The following is a 19839-nucleotide window of genomic DNA, read 5'->3' as shown; positions in this document are numbered from 1 at the left end:
CACACGAGAAGAAGAAGAGGACAAAAGTAAGAAGGGATCTATTGGTATTGTTAATGATTATACAATATATTATAATAATATTATTATTTTATATTTGCAAGGTTGAAAAAGATATTTTGTATTTTGTTTTATATTAATAAAGAAGTTACTGCTTTATATTGGTCATATTTTATCCCCGAAAATGGTGGTAACTTGAGTTACCTCCTTTTGTGAAAGGAAGTAACTCAAGGAAAACCCAGGACAATCCAAACTTTAGTGAAATTGATATCAGGCCATATCTAGTTCTACACAAATAAAATGTTGTTTAAGTTTCAATAAAATCTAAATAATTTAAGGATAAGAATTGTAATTCAAACTTTAATTTGCTTCTAGTGAAAAGTAGTGAAAACTGAGTTACTGGCTTATTCGTTGTGCATTAATTATTGATACTTTTCATTGGTTTTGTTCACAGACTACGATAGTTGGATATAATGAATAGAAGAGCCATATTACCAGGCTGCTTAAGGTTTAGGCAGTCAAGGTTAGGAGTCTTGTACTAGAAAGTAAACAGCATGTACCAAGCACTACTTATATTCATCTTACAAACTAGAATACTAGATGATGAATATAGTATTAAACTTACTCGGCATTTCTATCACATGCCTGTCTGTTCATTTCTAGTAATTCTATTTTAGTCATTGGTTTTGGTCATCTACACTACTTTATCATTGAACTTGTTGATACATCAATAAGATCACATCATATAATGATATAACTGATAAAATTACATATAATATAATAATATTATGTTTATAGTATATTTATATATAACATAATATATTGTATAATGGTAAATTGGAAAACTAATAAACGATAATTATTTATTTTGGATGCACATAAGAAACAAACAGGTAATTGTTTGACAGAGACGTAACTTGTTATCCCTATCACCAAATTTAACTTGTTTCTCATTGAGTTAAGACTGTTAGCCACTCTCCATTATTTCTTCATATTAAAGCCCATTTTAACAATACCTGTGCAGCACTTGGAATGTTTTTTAACAGTACAATTTATTACTTCAATATTAAAGAATGCATTTTTACCAGAAGATCCTCCCACAGAACAATATTGGAAATATTGCATACTTTATGAAACTCAGGTCTTAGTGTATTAAATATAAATCCAAGTAACTGGTATGTAGATTATCAGGTGAACTTTGCCCAACTGCTATTACTTGCAGTTACTCATTTCCATAGTCTTTGGGATTTCTGAAAAAAAAATTATAATTATAATAATAATATAATATTATTATCATTTCAAATATTAATAATGTACAACTCAAATTGTTCTAATGTATAAGTGTTATTTAATAAACAAAATTATATGACTTTTATCGGTAAATAATATTTCCTATTAGAACAATGCATGGTCAGTTAAGATTTTTAATATTATTAACTTCATCGGTTAGCAGTTAATGTATTGTGGTACATTATTGGGTATTATATTTTGTCTTAAAGAAAAAACAAAAATAGTCAAATTGATGCAAGTTTTTATTATATATTTTGTGGAAAAAAAACCTGGCTGAGTTTCTAGATTTAGATTCAAATTCATTTAAATAGCGGTTAGTGTAAGGGTAATAAAATACTGGTTGGTAAAACTATACTAAAATAAAAGGCTATGAGTATATTTTAACTTAAAAAAGTGTAGTAAATAATACATGTATCTATTGTACCTCTATAAATAAAGATTTTTCAATTTCTTTTAGATTCTGAGTAGAGCAATGAAAGTATTACTTAGTTGGGTATCCCGACAATTGAGCGAAAGAAAAAGAGTGAACGTAAATAAGCGAATGAAAAAGAGCGAATACAAAATGAGCGAATAAAAATATGAGCGAAAACTTATAGAGCGAAAATATAATAGATTGCACATATAATAATATAAACTAAAATATTTCATATTTATTCATGTTTGTCATACTTATTGAATATTGAATTAATACATTTAAACTTGCAATGAAAAATTAGATAAATAATAATATAAAATAAAAAAAATAATAAACAATAAAAAATATACGACTAAAATAACAAATTCAACCTAGGTACGACGACAGTGATAAATAATCATAAACGTAATCTTATCGAATCGTTATCGTGGACTTTTCGAATCCTAAAATATTTCACTAGTTTCACATAATTGGTACATAGCTGGTATAAAATATTTAAAGACGAAAACATTTATACTATATATTTTTTCGCTCTATATGTTTTCGCTCATATTTTTATTCGCTCATTTTGTATTCGCTCTTTTTTATTCGCTCATTTACATTCGCACCTTTTCTTTCGCTCATTTGTCGTAGACCCACTTAGTTGTGTCTGGAGACACTTTATACAGCAAAAAAAATGTTCAACATTTAAAAAATTCAAAATTGTTACATGTAGGAATTTGAAATTTTTTGCCTTTCAGTTTACTATTAATTTGTATACACAGGAATTTTAAGCTATACATCCAATGAATCTATCTACATAATGTAGTACTGACATAGTTTCATAATAATTATACATAAATATATACCATAAGATGATTATTTGGAAAAAAATTAGTTCAAAATACATTTCTACTAATGAAAAAATAAAATTACTTATAGTCAATAAATAAGTAAAAAAATATCTTAAGAAATAGGCAGACACACTACCTCTCAGAATTGTATTATATTGGGCTAATCACAGAAATATATACTTAATTTTGATGTAATAAACAAATTGTCATGCTTCAGATGATACTTAGGTAATGACACTTGAAGTGCTGTCATGATGTACAGCTCACTGTTAAACACTGCTGCTTTGTCTGAAAAACAATATTATATTATACTAAAATACTGGGTAAAAATGATTTATTAATAAATAGACAAATGCAAAATATACTACGATTTTAATGAAATATTTAAATTTATAATCAAATATAGAAGAGTAACAAAAAATAAAAAAATAAAAACAAATTGTTCAAATAACAACACATAAACCAATAATAAGACAAATAATTATACACAAAGATAATTACAAAGTTTACTATTGCATGTAAAAATGCCTAAAACGAGCATGATATTATTTCAAGCAATTAAATCATTTGTTCATTATTAATTTAGTTTTTCTAAATATATTTTGTAAATTAAATAATCACATTAACTTATATATATATATATATACACATTTGTAAAAATATTCAATAAATTTACCAATTAGACGATAACATGCGCCAAGTGCCATATCCAAGACATTCAATTTTATTTTTTTATCACAAATTGTGAACGTACCAACTAAAATTAGAGAAAGTTTAAAATAAATAAGTATGATCGATATTTGAGACAAAATAAAAATATTTATTTATGACTTACATCCAATTACAGGAATTTGGATATTTCCTCTTTGTATGTATAAGGGTAAAAATGTTTTAGAAATAGGAACCATTATAATAAAAGTGTTATATGCTTAATGCTTAAACCTTTGCTTGATATTAAAGGTAGACACTACAACATTTTTTAATTTATTTACAAATAGCCCTAAAAAGTAAATTAATACCAGATCATGGGTGGTTATAACTTATAATACCTAATATAAATTCAGTGTTTTAAATAAAGTAATGGTAATATTATAACAAATAATTAATAAAGATGGATAATAAATAATTATATTATGTTAGATATCTGATATTATGGTGGATTGTGGAGTTGGGTGCAGTTGTCCGAAAAATGATAAGGAAGTTTTTATCACGAAATATACCATCATATTATACCGATTAGAAAAATATTATCACACATGTCATACAATTTGAATCAAAAGCCACAGATATATAGAATTCTATATATCTGTGTCAAAAGCACGGTTTAAGATCTATCTTAAACCGTGATCAAAAGTCATATCAATATTGTGATCTGCGACTGTTTCCGCAATATCGCATGTAGTGCTCACTGCTCATGTCGGTTAAAAATTTGAAATTTGAATGAAAACGTTGAAAACTAAATAGTGATTTGCACCCGTTTATACCTATTATAGCCTGTAGGTTATATTTACATTTTACCTACGTGTAGTGTTTTATGGTTTTTCAATTTTTAACTTTTTTCACAAAACAAAATTCTACAGACTACATTTCTATTTAAATTTTTTTACCTTGTACCTGTAGTTTGCATGTCGTGGTGTTTTTTTTTATTTTAGTAAAATGTTGTCTAAAGTCTTGGCATTTTATATTTTTATTACAATGTTAAAAGTCCAGCATTCGATGTATTACAAACACTATTGTACTGATTTTGGTGAGTGTTTTTTTGTGTACATTGTTGAAGTCACAATTTGTGATACATGTATCTATGACTATTTCAACAAATGTTTATAATATAAACTTTATATTAATATAAATATTATGATTGACAGAATTATTATGCTGTATGCTCACATAATTGAGTTTCTTATGGCAATCGCCATATGGAGATATCATTGCCTCTATTGCCATAAGACATAAGAATGAATATATTTTTAAAGGTTTGTAGTTTTATTTTATAGTTTATGAATTATAATTTGTACTTATGTTGTTGTTTGTACTTTTGTACTAATTTAGCAATTTTTTTTTGTTTTATTAATTCTATTTGGCTGTCTCTTGTTTTTCAGCCAATTATACTGCCTCATTCTCATCCCCTGCTTACATTACAGATATATCAGTTAAAACTTCAGTTTCATAACTTACACACAGGAAACACAATTTTAAATTCTGAGTGCAGAAGAATTCTTCAATTGTGTCATACAATGGATTTGCTGAGCCTGCATGTTTTAGGAAACATTCAATGTTTGAATCATTTGGAACAAATTTTAATTTACGTGAGTTAGTTAAGAACCCTCTAGTTTTCAAATTAACTGAAAGTGGTGAATTAATTGGAGGATTAGATATTGTGAAGGAATTGATATTGAATGGTGGGCTAAATAGTCTTTTAAAACTAGAAAATATTATAGCTAACCTTAATGTCGGATAAATTATTTTTCTTTTGTAATTATTTTTCAAACATCTATGTTTCTCTTTTCAGTTAAAAAATATTCTGTTTAAGATTATTTTGGTTTTTTGATGTGAAACTTGGTGATTAGACCAGCTTGTATGCTGTGACTAGTGACTACTAACTGAATTACGTAAAATAATTAATAATGTATTTGTAACCAATGGCAATAAATTACGTATAAAAAAAATAATATAATAATAATAATATTAGTTATACTTAGTAGTTTGCAACAAACGATTAATCCTTATGACAACTTTCCTTGAACAAAAATTATATTGAAAATATTTGTTTTGTATTTGTATTCTGAATAGGTAAATAATTTATAGTAAGAATAATAAAAAAAGTATATATATATATATATATTGTTTAAACAAATTTTATGTTTCTATTCAATTAATTTTTTTCTTTAATTATAAATTCTTTTAATAACCATCAATGTTGTGGTTTTACATCTGCTAGGAGTCCCACAACGGATTATTTTTTTTGTTATACATTTCTTTATATTTGAACAGTTTAAACAGTCTTGTTAACTTACTTAAATTACCCCTTCTGCCATTATTTATGGTACAATTATTTACCATAATGGATTACCTGTATCTTCAATTAATATTTTTAAAGACTGGGTTCAATTATTATTTTCTTTCAGGCTCAAACTATTTACACATAAATCTGATGTTATGGCATTTATTATTATTTATTACAATAAACTAGTTGCTCACTGTGGATTTAGCAATCAGTTGATCAAAGTATTAAACCAAATGTAAGTATTACAATATAGAGTTATTCATAATTAGTATAGGTATGAATTTGTAAAAAGCATTAGGTCATAACTTATTATTAATAAACAGTTATTTACAGTAGCATTGATTATGGAACATTTGACATTTTCTCTGATGAAGAAGTTCGACGAGGATTAAAAGTTTATTTTGATTGGCCAATATACTCACATGCTTATGTTAAAGATCATTGATTGGAGTTTTGGATTTAATTAAAGAAGTGAAAGAAGACGGAGATTTAATTTCTACTCTAAAAGGTGAAGTATAGGAAAATAAAACGTGGTTTGGTTACTTTTTTATTCAATTGATTATTTTATTGATTTAGTTTAATTAAATTTTTTCATAGAAATATCAAAATCCATAGAAATACAGCTCTAAGGAAAATATTATAACAGTATTTAAAATATTTACAAAATTATATCATGTGTATTTACTAAGTCATTTAATGCCAAATTAGAACTATTTATTTATTACTAATATTAATATTAGTTGACAATATATTTTTTATCCAACCCAATTTTTATATGCATGTTATTTATTAATTGTTTATGTAGCTTCACTTCTTGAACAAATATTTACAGAAAATAAAATAATACATATATTATTGTAAAATCAATCATAATTGGGCCAGTCCTCTGATACAAAATAGAAAGGTAGGTACTTATTAAAAAACCTAAAAAAATTTTTATAGTAATATAGGTAGCTGACTGGCAGACCGTTTTCACTCAAAATCATTTTTTGTATGCAATGATTTATCATTGAATTCAAATTTAATACATACATACAGTGCAGTGACTTACACCTAACTGTGATGTGCAGAAGTACAGTAGGTACCTACACCAGGTTACTTACCATTATTAAGTCTTCTTTAAGGCACCATAAACTAAACAACATGCATGAATTCTTTGCACCTACAACTAAAACTTTCAATAAACTTTTCAAATTTTTAAACTAAATTTAACATAATTTTAAACAATGTAAATAGTATAATTGTATTGGCTTATAACCTCATTGTTAGATACTAAAAAATAAAAATACATTAAATCGCTTTCATAGATAAACTAGAGGTAGGTACCTATATTTTAAACATCCATGTTCGATAATAATACTAAAAATGAGTAATTTATTATTGTACATTATGTAAATACCTACTAATATTAGTATAATAATTACCTACATCATTTTTCAGGACATTGTTAATAATTTGACTACAATATTATTTTTGAATGTAATCACTGTTGACTTTCCATAATAATAGTGAATAGAAAAAAAATAAAAATATAAACTAAGTTTTTCTTTAAATGTTTATTATATTAAACTTGGATTTGACATATTACAATATTAGTATGTTTATTGTTAGGTACCAAAAACCTACCTACTTGACTTATAAAATTACAATAATTTAATAATAATTAAAAAAAATACTTAACTAAGCCTCTGGTATTTGACAAATTAATCTGGAAAAATAAATTATACGTTTTTCAATATAAAAAGTTAATGTGTCACAAAAAATAACCACAAAACTATTACAACATGACAAATATTGAAGTTAATTTATTAATATATCATTTTTGGTAGTAATAGCCAATAGGAATAACACATTTAAACATAGATAAATATCCAATGTTCATAATAATTATTATAGTAATAAATTAAAGACTAGGTTGGTATTTATCCAAACTAAGCAAACCCTAATTGGTAGGCTTAACATTATAATAGACAGTAAATATTTATCTTATTGCTTCATAGTTCAAACTGTTCAATTCGCTCACAGTTCTGAATGATAATTTACTTCTTCCCAGGCTGTAAAGTTGAAATTTAGTTCATCATCACATTTTATTTTGATAGTTGGAAATAAACTGAAAAAAAATTTAACAATTTAACATGGATAGACATTAAAATCATATAACATGTATTGATTGATTTATATTCACTTGTGGTCGACTGTTTTAAATATGTCTTTTTGTACATTGTCTACATTTGAAGTAGCACATATAATTTGACCAAGAGTAATTTTCTTAATTACTTTTAGTTGATCTAATAAATGATTAACATTTTTCATGAATTTCCTTTTATTTATATCAATCATATTTATGATTTATTTACCATCGGTGAAGCTGCTAGGTTGTCCTTGAACATCATAGAAAAAGCGATCACCAGCTTTGTATCGATAAAACCCGTCTGCAATTAAACAACGCGCTGTTGGGCCCACGATTGCACCGTCACTGAGTTTTTCCAATAAAATACCCACCATTAAGTCGATATCATTCACCGAAAAATAATTTTTTTTTAATTTGATTACATCCTAGACAAATACAATTTTAAAATGGCTTGTTAACATTAATTAAAATAATTAATTGTATTTTTAAAATTTAATAATAAAGTAACAAATAACCTAGTATTTGTATACCTAGTTAATATTAATTATTGTGATTTGTAACTGTATCAGGTAACATGAATATAATTAAAATACTTATACTCGTAAGTATAATTATATGTAATATACATAAATACATAATATTATATATATAATTTTAAATAATTGATAGTTAATTATACTTTTATATGTATAAGATCCGCCAAGTCTTCAAAATCCTTGGCCAAGGGAAACCCGCAAAAATGTCTGACTTGATTGTATGGCTGTAAGCCCACGTCACGGCCCCTTGCAATATCGATTGCAAGTAGATCACGACCATTATATGGAGGGTTGTTTGGTAGAGGAAGCATATAATTAGAAATCTAGATGTACAAAAAAAAAAAAATTTTAAAGGGCTTACTTGCAATGAATTAATAAGCGGATAATATTTATAATTATAATATATGATTAATTTACATAGAAATTGTATGAAGGTTGAACCATTCGACCAGGAGTCTCTATAAACCCATTTAACAGTTTATCAAAATTATCACCTAAAGGTATTAGGTCTGCTTTTGTCATCCAATCAGTAATTATTATTGAATTTTCTATTTTGTAGTCTTTGTTCATAAGACTTAAACGTTAAAATTCAAAATTAGTTTTAAGTTCAATATATATTATGTATTTACATAGATAGTAAAAAAGAAAGTACGGTTCGTTGTTATTACTTACTTGAACTCAACCGGTATGATTGCGTGAAGAACTCGACTTGCGGCACCTGAGAATTCAATGGATGTGGATGGATTTATGGTAGGATCGTATATATTTGCTTCATTTAATCCATATATTTCTTGGAAATCATCACCTAATATTTTTTAAAATGATAATTGTAGTACCCAATCGCCAATACAATGCTATAATAAATAAATACCTACCAATTATAATCGGTAAGAAATCTTCATACGTGATGCGTTGAATAGTTGCAATGACAATCCTTCGTGACTCTTGATAAATAATTTCATCGGACCAAAATGGATTTAAAGACGAAAGCTTAAAAGCAATATAATTATGAAACCTTAAAAATAAAGTCTGCATTGCGGTAATTCCGAGATTTTGATTGCCGTTAGTTGGATCCCCTATAACACAACATCCACCAACATTAATGATGGTGTTAAGACTTATATATCATAATATAATATAAGGTATCTGCAGTATTAAATAATAAATATACTTTATAAGAAATTGTTGTGATTTAAAAATTGTACTCCTGAAATTACTGGGATGATCCTTTGTTTGGTAGAGTTGTGAATATCAGCCATTTGAAATATTTTAGTTGTGGTAGTAAATTGTTATGTTTAAGTTTAATTAATACAAAATATCTTAAACTATACGTCTATATTGTAATTACCCATTTTTATTTTGAATGAATAATTCATCACAATATGTGCATGTTAAAACTACTTAATATAGTTTAGAAATGTTTATATATTTTGTTTTTTTGTCATAAAAATGTTTAGAATAAAATTACAATGAAACATGCAAATCTTATGAAAAAATTTAAAAATATATCGATGTTTAATATCATAATATTATTAACCTGTATCGTATTTGATATGTGGTATTTTATTTCTCTTTGATGCCTTGTTTTGATTGGTTAGAAATGGACAGAACATTTGACCATTGTCACCTATGGAGAATTTAAGTCTTCCGCCTTCCATAGCTCTAAGATGTAGTGCATAACCTTCACTTGATCCGTACACTTCAGATGCGTCAATAAAATGAGAATTATCATTAATCTGAAATGTTTGATTCTAATTTTATATCACAGTAAAATAGAAGAAAATTTGACGTACAAATGTTGTGGGGTATAACGGACAACTGTAATTTCTTGACGTCAGTGATCGAAATGTTGGTGAACAAGTTTTATTGTGGACACCATAAACAGGATCGTCGGGTAAATTTTCAAGCACTATTTGACATTGAGCATAATTCTTTATTTTATTTTCAGTCAAACAACAATCTATTGCGTCACCTAAATTATGCATTTGAGACAAGATAAATGATTACAATTTTCAAGTATGAAAAAATCATGATAATTGTAAAAGTTGGTCTTACCATTCTCATCTGATACTAGATCATTGGGCAAACCCGATATGTCATGAGCTAATAATTGTCCAAATGGCAATAAAAGAACATTATTTTCATCTGCTTTATATATTTCACGGTTCAGAAATATGTTAACGTCGAGCACCCTGGGGTAGGGTAATGCACTTCCATTCGTCTGTACTCGTAATTCGTAATAACCTTAATAATGATAAATACATAATGAGTTAATACTGTTAATACTTAATAGTAATTCAAATGATTGAAATAAAAAAAATAAAATCTTTTTTACAAATCACGAGATAAATACTTAACTAATGAATATTTGTGATATTTTAATTAAAATCTTTTATTATTATAATTAATTTAATGTTTTTGATTAAAAACATATTACTAATAATATTATAATATGTCTAATTGTCTCACCATCACTAAAATTAGCATCGAGCAACCGAAGAAATGGCGTTGCTGCTGCACCCCACGTAGGTGTTTCCAAATTATTACAAGACCCGTTAATGCTTCTATATTTAGCGTTTGGATCACATTTAACTATAGGGGCACATTTCTTTAAGAAATCATCGTTTGTCGTTGAAATACTCGTGATGTGTAATGGAGGCTTTTCCTGCAATAATATATAATTTAAATTGATATTGATGCAGTTGTGGGATTATAATTTATATCAGACTATCAGAAATACTTTATCTTGGAATACAATATAATGGATAGGTAATTTTGTATAGATATTGCAATTATAAAAAAACTAAATTATTATTACGATGTGATTTGTATGTAATAGTGCTAAATTAATTAATTTTTTTTATGAAGAACTCTTTTATCAATCATCATTCATCATAATTTATTTGCAGGGATTTATGTTTTCTAGTTTCAAGTATAGGTAAACACATCAAAAACACTGTTGTTACTTTGTGTAAAAAAAAACTAAGCTTAAAAAAATCATGTAGTAAATACATTAAGTAATGATTAAACCTTTAAAAGACGTGATATAATATGGAAACTAAGTTAAATGCCTTTTGTAATATTACAAATACCAATAACGACAAATAAGATTAATACCTATAATATTGTAAAGTTAAACACTTAGTTATCATATTGTTTACTTGGCAGAACATGTAAGTATAACCACCACAATACATTTCGTAAATAAATTAATAATTTATAAACAATATGTTGACCAAGTGATTGACTTTACAATTAATCTTATTTGTCGTCATAGGTATTTGTGATATTACAAAATGGCATTTTACTTAGTTTCCATATTATATCACGTATTTTAAAGGTTTAATTGTTAATCTAACCTACATGATTTTTTTAAGATTAGATTTTTTTATACGGAGTTATAACGATGTGTTTTTGGTATGATATCATTAAATATTTTTTATAAAAAAAATTCTCAATTTTATTTGACTTTTTTAAACCTGAAGATAGATTTTTAATTCGAAATCAGTCGTTAAATACATACATAATAATATTTTTAATATTCATATTGTTTATATTATTACTTATTACAATGGCAAAACAGCTTACGCTAAATGAAACCAGTTACACGCCTATGCAAGTGGTTTAGACTTATTATTAGGGCTGTGAATTTAATGCACTAAAAAACCTTAAAAAATGCATTAAAAATTTCAAAAATATGCAATTAAATATGCACTTAAAATGCAAAATATGCACTTAAAACGCAAAAAAAAGGAATATAAAATGCCAAAAATTATAGTATAAAATTTATTAAAAATGGTTTTTAATTTAATTTTTATATTTATATTAATATTATTTTATACAGGATATTAAACATTAGTACAAAAAAGTGTTAAAAAAGTATTTAAAAAAATAAAAATAAATAGTAAAAATGTTGATTGAATTTGATTTGACGATATGCCACAATAGTCAATAACTTATCTAAGTTATCTAGTTGTCTAGCAATTGCCTTATTTTATCTAATCGTTATCTTTACCTAACCCGTATATAGCGTGTGACTCGTGTAAAATATTATTTAATAAAATATAAATTTGACATAATATATACAGCCCGTGTAAAATAAAAATAAAAGTTTTCAAACTAGTCAATTGATGGAATTTGATTAAAAATACTAGAAAATGGACTAAAAAAGTAAAATATGACCTAAAAATGCGAAAAAATGACCTAAATATTCAAAAATGTCAAAAAATGCAAAATTATGCAAAATAAAAGTTTCATAGATGGATTCGTTATTACATAATTCATATTATGTATTCACAAAGCTATGTTTTACAATCACCAAAAAAAAATGCACTTTCCTATGAATTCACAGCCCTACTTATTATCATAGTGCACTTGTTTTTATGTATTAATAAACACTTGGTGAGTCGCCACTCGGCATTCAGTGAGTCGCGAGACAGGTTAAGGGTAAGTCGCGAAATGCTAAAATGGTTTTATTACCTAGTGGTATTATAGATAGTTAATTGTTATTAAATAATTCGGGACTACAAATCGTTATGAGTTTACTTTAAAACTATTTGAATATTTTGTGCAACAATTTAAGTTACATTTTGTTTTTTTAACATTTACTTAAAAATATTAAATTTAATCTTTTCCAATAGGTACAGGTATTATATTAGCATATTACGTATTATTGCCAATGAATGATTAAGTTTATAAAGGTTGTCTAGCTGAAGACAATATTATTGTATAAATTACCTAGGTAATCATTATTATATATTGTATGCAATATGCATTATAGAGAACTTGTTTCATTATACAATTAAATACATTTTGTTAGTTTTGCTGAGGAGAAAAGATATTTATTTTGTTAAGTAGGTAAATTAATGTTATTTTATTGGACTTACTTTTGGGACGTTGCTAGTTTCCGGTTGTGTGTCATTGGTAATAAAAATGTTTAAGACGTAAACAGCAACCAGTAACAATACGCCGAACAAAATTACATTAAAAGGCCACTTAAACAGTTTTTGGTTCCATTTCTTATACTGCGGTTTTCTTTTTTTCAACAATGGGCTTAACCGAGAAAAAATATCCTTACTATTACTATTACATTAAACAAAGATTTTAGTTTAATTAGATACTTTTTTGGTATTATGAACCATTTGTGTGTCTACCTATATTCATATCATTATAATAATATAACGAGCAATAAAATCATATTATTTATAATACTTACTTGGTTTCACCAATAACTGTACGTATATATTCCATTTTACAGAGGCTTATACAGTTACACTGTTAATGTTTTCCTATAAACTTACGGAAATATTATGATTAATTTAGATAAATGGTTCCAGAAAATAAGATTGGAAGATTTATTACACTTACATAATATTAAAAAATAAAAGTAATCTGAATAGTTATTACAATAAAAGTTAGAATCGAACTACATTTGTAGTAACTATAGTATACAATAACATAAGTACTAATTGGATGATTGGGTATTTGGGAACAGAACATTTAAATTACAATTTTATCTATAATATTTGAATGATGAAATAAAAATATTAGTAATAAAAATAGAGTTCATTACAGATGTTTGTAGCGTTTGATAATCAGGAAAAAATAATTACTCATAGAAAATGATAATTTAGAAGTTGTTAGGTACCTACAAGTTTATTTCTTAAATAGCTCATTTGTTATATAACAAACTAATCTGATAACAACAATTAATATTGCTCATTAGTATATTATTCAAATATACATAAAAATCCACGTGAGAAGTTAACAATCTACTATCTTAGAATAGATAAACGGCTAGAAAACACGTTGACCTTAAATTAATTAATTGAATATCCGTTATTTTATATCATTAGGTATATATTATGTTACGGTGAAAAGACGAAAGTGTATAATTCGGGCATTGTGCACAATGCTCGTCATCTTTTGGCAAATCTTTTAATTTGGTTACATTGCCCGAGCATTGTAATACAATATCTGGGAATTCTGTACAGGGGGTCTATTTTTGAATTCTACATTGGCACACCAATCATATTAGTACACTAAAACATCATGTTTTAGTTCAACTAATAGTGCAGGAGCAAAAGCCGTATTTTTGAACGGTGGCACACTAAAATATTTTTACTAGTGCACTAAAATGTTAGATAAACTTATTAGAGTGGGTACCTATCTATCACACTAATTTTCTTTTAGCTTATATAAATAAACAATATTGTTAATTTGTTGTGTGATAACAGTACAAACATTTGGGTACTTCGAGGTAAACCATTTATTTGTGAAATAGTTGTCATTTTAATACATTTATTTTTATAATTGCCTCTTCAGGAAATTATAAAATAAATAAACGTTTGAATAATATGGAACATTTAGTTAACTCAAATTACCTCCAAGTTATAAATAATTTAGATGTAGTTCGATTTTATGCAGCTGAGGATTCTCTTGTTGGTATGATAAATAAAAAATCTATAAGTCACCCACTATATATTGTTATTTTATTAATAAGTAATTAATTACCTACATTAGTAGATAAGATATTGATAAATAATATAATATTTTTTATTGCTTAATTGTTTGTGGAAAATGTTAGTTTATCGCGACTCAGCGTCTGTATAGCTGTACAAAGTATAATTTTTCTTGATTGTTACAACGACAACGATTATCGATTTCATTCTCTCTACCGGACTTGGTAAATTGAGTCCCAGGGAAAAACAGGTCTTAATGTTATAACCCGATTTTAGTTTATTAAATCAATATCCATGAAGTTTTTACCAAGGCATTTATTTTTTATTTTTTTGGTTAATTTGTATTTGTAATATTTGTAATCTATATAAATCTAAATATTATATCCTTATATAAATAATATTTACTTATTCGCATTTTTTTCCCGGGACTCGACTTACCTACTACCTGCTTTTTCCCGGGACTCAATTTACCGCTTTCAAAATGTACCAAACTTATCTCGGACTCAATTTACCTAGCCCCCTCTCTACGACAGTATCTAACTAATTACTGTAGATATTGTCACAGCTGATTCTGTACGTATATGATTTCGATATATGTATAAATGTAATAATATTGTAGTAAAGATAATAATTAATAGACTAATAGCTTATTGCCGCGACAACCTAGACCGGATATACAATACAGAATTTCCAATCAGTTGAAATTACGCCATTGTCACCATTTAATGGATAGCCTGTATATTATTATTTTTAATTTTCTTAAAACTTTAATTTTTGTTAATATTTAAAATAGTTGATATGAAATTTTATGAAAAATGTAATGTTGTTTTTGAGTGAAAAAAATTCAAATAATATATTTTTAAGTATGTAAAATATAATGTAGTATTAATTAGAAGAAGTCAATCGGTTAAAAAGTTGAGCAAAACTAAAGCCAAAGGATTATAAATTATTGAAACTCTATGATATGATGAATGTAAGTAACACTGATGCATTAATTGTACCTGTAACTGATTCAAATACTATCAAATGCCTATTACGAAGAGCTAGTTGTATAAAATAATTTATGACATGCATTTGCAAATTGGACATGGAGTTTGAAACCGAATAAAACATGAACTGAATGCAAAATATAAAAATATTACTATAGGGAGTGTTTAATGATATATTTAAATTTATGTGAATTAGGTATGTCAAAGAAAAGGTAAAACTGTGAAATGGCACGGTCGCTATGGACCGGCGGACGTTGGTTTACAACTGGTATAGGTACTCTTTATTTTCCGCATGGTTAATTAATTACAAATGATAGGGACAGCTAGTGCTACGGGTGTATCGGCCAGGCTTAAAGAAGCGGACGGGCCGATGCGGCGAATTGACGATTGAAACTATTACGTCCGATCCTTTTTAGGGAATGTTGTGTGTTCGCGATTGTATAATAATAGGGACGGAGTTGCACTGCGGCAGCGCGTATAACTTAAAGGAGCGGCTACTGTGTGGTGGAACAAACTCGGGCCACTTTAGATAGTGGCCGGAGGGGGGGAGGAGGAGAGTTGGCTTGCGTAGGATCACAGGATCGTCCAAGCTCAGCGCGAGGCTGTCCTCCTTCCTGGACCCTATGTATCTCTAGCAGCTTTGCTGTATTGCTCCTCACAGTTGACACGACTCCTGGCGTCGTTGAATCTTCGGTCGGCCGCGCTCGATTGTGCGTCACTCGGTGGAGCCCTTAGCGTGTGCCGAACGGTTGCGATTTGCAACTGACGAGAATATGGTCGCCGCTCGGAGCAAGGGGCTCATCCGGTCGGGTGATCATTCGTCGATCGTCGTACAAGGGGGTCTTGGTCACTTGTTCGTACTTGGTCTGCGACCGCGGTATGACTGTTGTACGATATCGGCGGTTACTACTTACTTCTGCTGCTCGATTTGTACTGATCACGAATCGTGGATCCGGATTGGTCGGCTGATTTCTACTGGTTCAATGCTTCCCACTCGGGTAATGCCGTCGAACGTTCAGGATGCTTGTATGCTCATACGTAAGCTGTATCGGGTTGATCTCCGGGTCTTAGAGTGTCTAAGTCTTCGGTTTCTTGGAGAGGTGTTGATGGTTTGGATGTTGATTGAAGGCTGTATCGATTAATTGAATTGCATTGCTTGTATGACGGCGAAGTAGTGCCCATATACTCGTGTAAGGCGTTTGCCTATGATAAGTTGGGTGAGTTGTGATGTTCGATTTGGTTATTTTGAGTTAGCCCATAAGAAGGGTCGTGGTTTTATGCGTTTTGTGGTTGGACTGGTAGCTGTCGTTGGCAGTAATGTTTGCCACAAACCGTGGGGATGAGGTGATGATGCGGAGACCGATGTTTTGGACGGGTTCTAGTTTGTGCCAGTTTGCTTGTGATATTAGTGGTCCACATACTGGACCTGCGTATGATAGAATAGGTTTGACATATACTCTTGTAGGATATTAAGTTTTGTTTTGGTGGGTATGGAGCTGGAGCGGTTAGAATTGGGTACAGCAAGCTGCTGGTTCGATGAAGTAGAAATGCCCGGTATATAAGCGGTGTCCCTTACCGCCTAGTAGACTATGAGTTGTCGCACGGCGGCGCAGGTATGTTTACTGCTGGTGTGGTTTGTCGTATTATTGGGGCAGTATTAGGGCCCGATGTCGACACCGATGCGGTCAGGACATTTGCGGTCAATTTATTTCTATTTACCTGATTATAAAATTTTGATGCTATATATAATGTATATAAATGTATTGTATACTTAATTTGTGCTAATAGGTATATATTAACTATTTTATTATATTTAAACTTCCCTTCACACTTTTCAAGGCTAAGAACTGACAGTATTTTTTACTGCCGTGTTTAAAAGCTTATTATTATAAATAACTCATTTAATAATGATACATTTATCAATCACATTACATAATAGGGTACTCATTTTTAAACCTTATTAGTTATTACAATTATTATAAAAAATTCACATAATAATACATTTGTCGATCACATTACATATAAACATATAATACTAATAACATACATTACTAATAAACATTTATGTACATAAACATAACCTTATTCTAATTTTTGAATAATAGCTATTTTTTAAGCATTTGACTAAATCACTATCTATTTCATACTCTATTAATGTTTTTTAATTCTTTCGTCTAATTGTAAGTCCATATTTTTTCTCCTTTTACCTTCCATATTTAAGTAGCTTTTTGCATATAAAAGTTCCAAATTATTAGCCTCTTTTTTTAAGACAGCCATATAAATTTTTAAATGTTGGTCGTGCTATATTTAATATTTTATTAAGTTAACTATTCCAACCCTAGAGGATTACCTTTAGTTGTATTAATAATAATAATAAACTTTTTAAACACATTTTAATAATATAATATGTATTTAGAATATAATATTATATACAGCACTTAAAATTTTAGTCAGGTAAATAGAAATAAATTGACCTTAGGACCAATAATTATGGTAAGGGTGTAGTTTGAAACGTCACAGCCCTTCCTATACTTAATACTACTTGTTGAATGCGTGGGATAGGTAAAGGGGTTGTAAGATCGCTTCGAAGTCTCTTCGGTGTTATGTCTCTTGAATGCTGTGTGATTTTTGGTTCCGAAAAGGACCGTTTTGTGTCGTGCGACGGCTGTCCCATTACAGCTGTGAAAAAAGGACTAGTTGATAATCATTTTTCAGAAATGAATTTAGTTGTCAAGTAGATTCGATTGACATACAAGTATACAACCTCAACCTGATGGAAATTATCGATATATTTTAGTTTATCAAGATCACTTAACGAAGTATGTTTTACTTAAACCAGACATGCAGAACTATCATACAGACGTGCAGAATAAGTTGCCTATGTATTACTTGATATTTTTACTACATTTAGAGCTCCACGCATCTTATAGAGTGATAACGGTACAGAATTTGTTAACAAGGTGATTGAAGAGTTATGGTAGTATGGAAAGAACTGAAAATCGTACAAGTCAAGCCACGGCATTCACAAGGTCAGAGCTCTGTTGAAATGTTCAGATAGCACTTAGAAAATACGCTTGCCACCTGGTTAACAGATAATAAAATTAATAAATATAGCGAGGGACTTAAATTCGTTCAATTTATAAAAAACAGAAGTTTACATCACGGAATTAAGTAATTTCCTTATGAAGCTATGTTTGACATACGCGGGCAATAATATTCCTGAAATCTACTTCCCTACCAGACAGTAGTATACATAAATTCAAATTTGATAAAGATTTAGAAACTGAATTTTATAAAGACCACCCATGAAAAAATTATGTCTGGTAATTATTTTAATGAGTTAGGTATATTTTTATTTTTTATTATGTTATAACTAAAAATTTGATTTTTTTCAGTAAAAATAATTATGGAATTTGCGCCATTGAAGGTGAACGTCAATAATGTTACACTAGAAATCAATTTGAATATGTAAAGCGTCGTTTTTTCAGATTGAAACAGTATCAATAACATCTCCAATATAATATCATAGTATACGAAAAACGATTCTGAGCAGAGGCTGTTTGTCGGCCTAAGATTTTATATTTTATATTTATATTGTTATTATTACTACTGTAGTCGGTAGATTGAATTGATAATATTTGCATACTCTCATATTTGATTATATACACAGTATATCATTACACTTCAGTCTACAACTGAAAAAGTTCACTTATCGCACTTGCCACACAATATACTAGTAGATACCTGCCTGGTTTATAAAGTGTGAAATACAAGTACATAGTATAATTTAATGTCATTTAATGATACATTTGTCAAAATTCTAAATACTTTTTTTTAAGATTTTAATAGTACGTTGGTTTTCAAATGAAATTCTGCAATAAGCCAGCAAACATAGTATTTTTCTTGACAGTGATAGTGTTGTTATATTGACCATTGGTAATACCTATTATATTTAATAAAAACATTAATATCACATTGTATTTATGACAGCATATTATCTTGTAATTTGTAAACCTATATAATCAGGGGCTATTAACATTTGATTATGATAGTAATGTACCCATAGATCATAGTACCTTTTCAATATTATCTATATGACTATATATATTATAAAATTGAAGCCTTTTTTTTGTATGTAGGTAATCACATATCTTGAAAAGTACTTAACGCATTTTAGTACAGT

At 28.0% G+C, this 19839-nt stretch overlaps 2 protein-coding genes and 1 long non-coding RNA gene across 5 annotated transcripts; 1 reads left to right on the top strand and 2 right to left on the bottom strand.

Moving 5' to 3' along the window:
- The first annotated feature begins 3787 nt into the window (after positions 1-3787).
- Positions 3788-6868, top strand: LOC111032942. 2 transcript variants are annotated; one of them, XR_002604354.1, is made up of 6 exons: positions 3788-4282; positions 4401-4508; positions 4635-4841; positions 5661-5774; positions 5873-6047; positions 6137-6868. It is a non-coding gene; the product is annotated as an uncharacterized LOC111032942 (long non-coding RNA). The 2 variants fall into 2 exon arrangements; XR_002604353.1 differs by having other exon boundaries at positions 5873-6868.
- A 215-nt stretch (positions 6869-7083) lies between these two features.
- On the bottom strand, positions 7084-13700 carry LOC111032940 (peroxidase-like). Of its 2 annotated transcripts, XM_022313434.1 has the most exons (14): positions 13574-13700; positions 13422-13501; positions 13093-13258; positions 10676-10871; positions 10262-10450; positions 10000-10178; positions 9744-9942; positions 9082-9282; positions 8879-9011; positions 8624-8780; positions 8350-8529; positions 7897-8095; positions 7725-7827; positions 7084-7649 (listed from the first exon to the last, which is right to left on the bottom strand). In XM_022313434.1, the coding sequence occupies exons 2-14, from the start codon at positions 13454-13456 to the stop codon at positions 7559-7561; spliced, it is 2028 nt and encodes a 675-aa protein (XP_022169126.1). In that variant the 5' UTR covers positions 13457-13501; positions 13574-13700; the 3' UTR covers positions 7084-7558. The 2 variants fall into 2 exon arrangements, with proteins under 2 accessions (XP_022169126.1, XP_022169124.1); XM_022313432.1 differs by lacking the exon at positions 13574-13700 and having other exon boundaries at positions 7085-7649; positions 13422-13567.
- A 4033-nt stretch (positions 13701-17733) lies between these two features.
- Positions 17734-19824, bottom strand: LOC111032944. The gene is made up of 2 exons (XM_022313438.1): positions 18546-19824; positions 17734-18335 (listed from the first exon to the last, which is right to left on the bottom strand). The coding sequence occupies exons 1-2, from the start codon at positions 18676-18678 to the stop codon at positions 18145-18147; spliced, it is 324 nt and encodes a 107-aa protein (XP_022169130.1). The 5' UTR covers positions 18679-19824; the 3' UTR covers positions 17734-18144.
- Positions 19825-19839: the final 15 nt, after the last annotated feature.

This window comes from Myzus persicae, unplaced genomic scaffold, assembly GCF_001856785.1.
Source record: "Myzus persicae strain clone G006 unplaced genomic scaffold, MPER_G0061.0, whole genome shotgun sequence".
NCBI classification, from domain to species: Eukaryota; Metazoa; Arthropoda; class Insecta; order Hemiptera; family Aphididae; genus Myzus; species Myzus persicae.
Note: the sequence above shows the minus strand (reverse complement) of the source record. Positions and strands in the feature narration are given on the sequence as shown.

Excerpts from the sequence above, each read along its gene's own strand:
- LOC111032940 (XM_022313434.1), bottom strand. The coding sequence starts at position 13,456 with ATGGAATATATACGTACAGTTATTGGTGAAACCAA. Across the intron at positions 9,283-9,743 it reads ACATATCAAATACGATACAG|GGGATCCAACTAACGGCAAT; the intron begins GTTAATAATATT and ends GTTGTGTTATAG. Across the intron at positions 8,530-8,623 it reads AACCTTCATACAATTTCTAT|ATTTCTAATTATATGCTTCC; the intron begins GTAAATTAATCA and ends TTGTACATCTAG.
- LOC111032944 (XM_022313438.1), bottom strand. The coding sequence starts at position 18,678 with ATGCCGTGGCTTGACTTGTACGATTTTCAGTTCTTTCCATACTACCAT. Across the intron at positions 18,336-18,545 it reads AAATGTAGTAAAAATATCAA|CTGTAATGGGACAGCCGTCG; the intron begins GTAATACATAGG and ends CTTTTTTCACAG.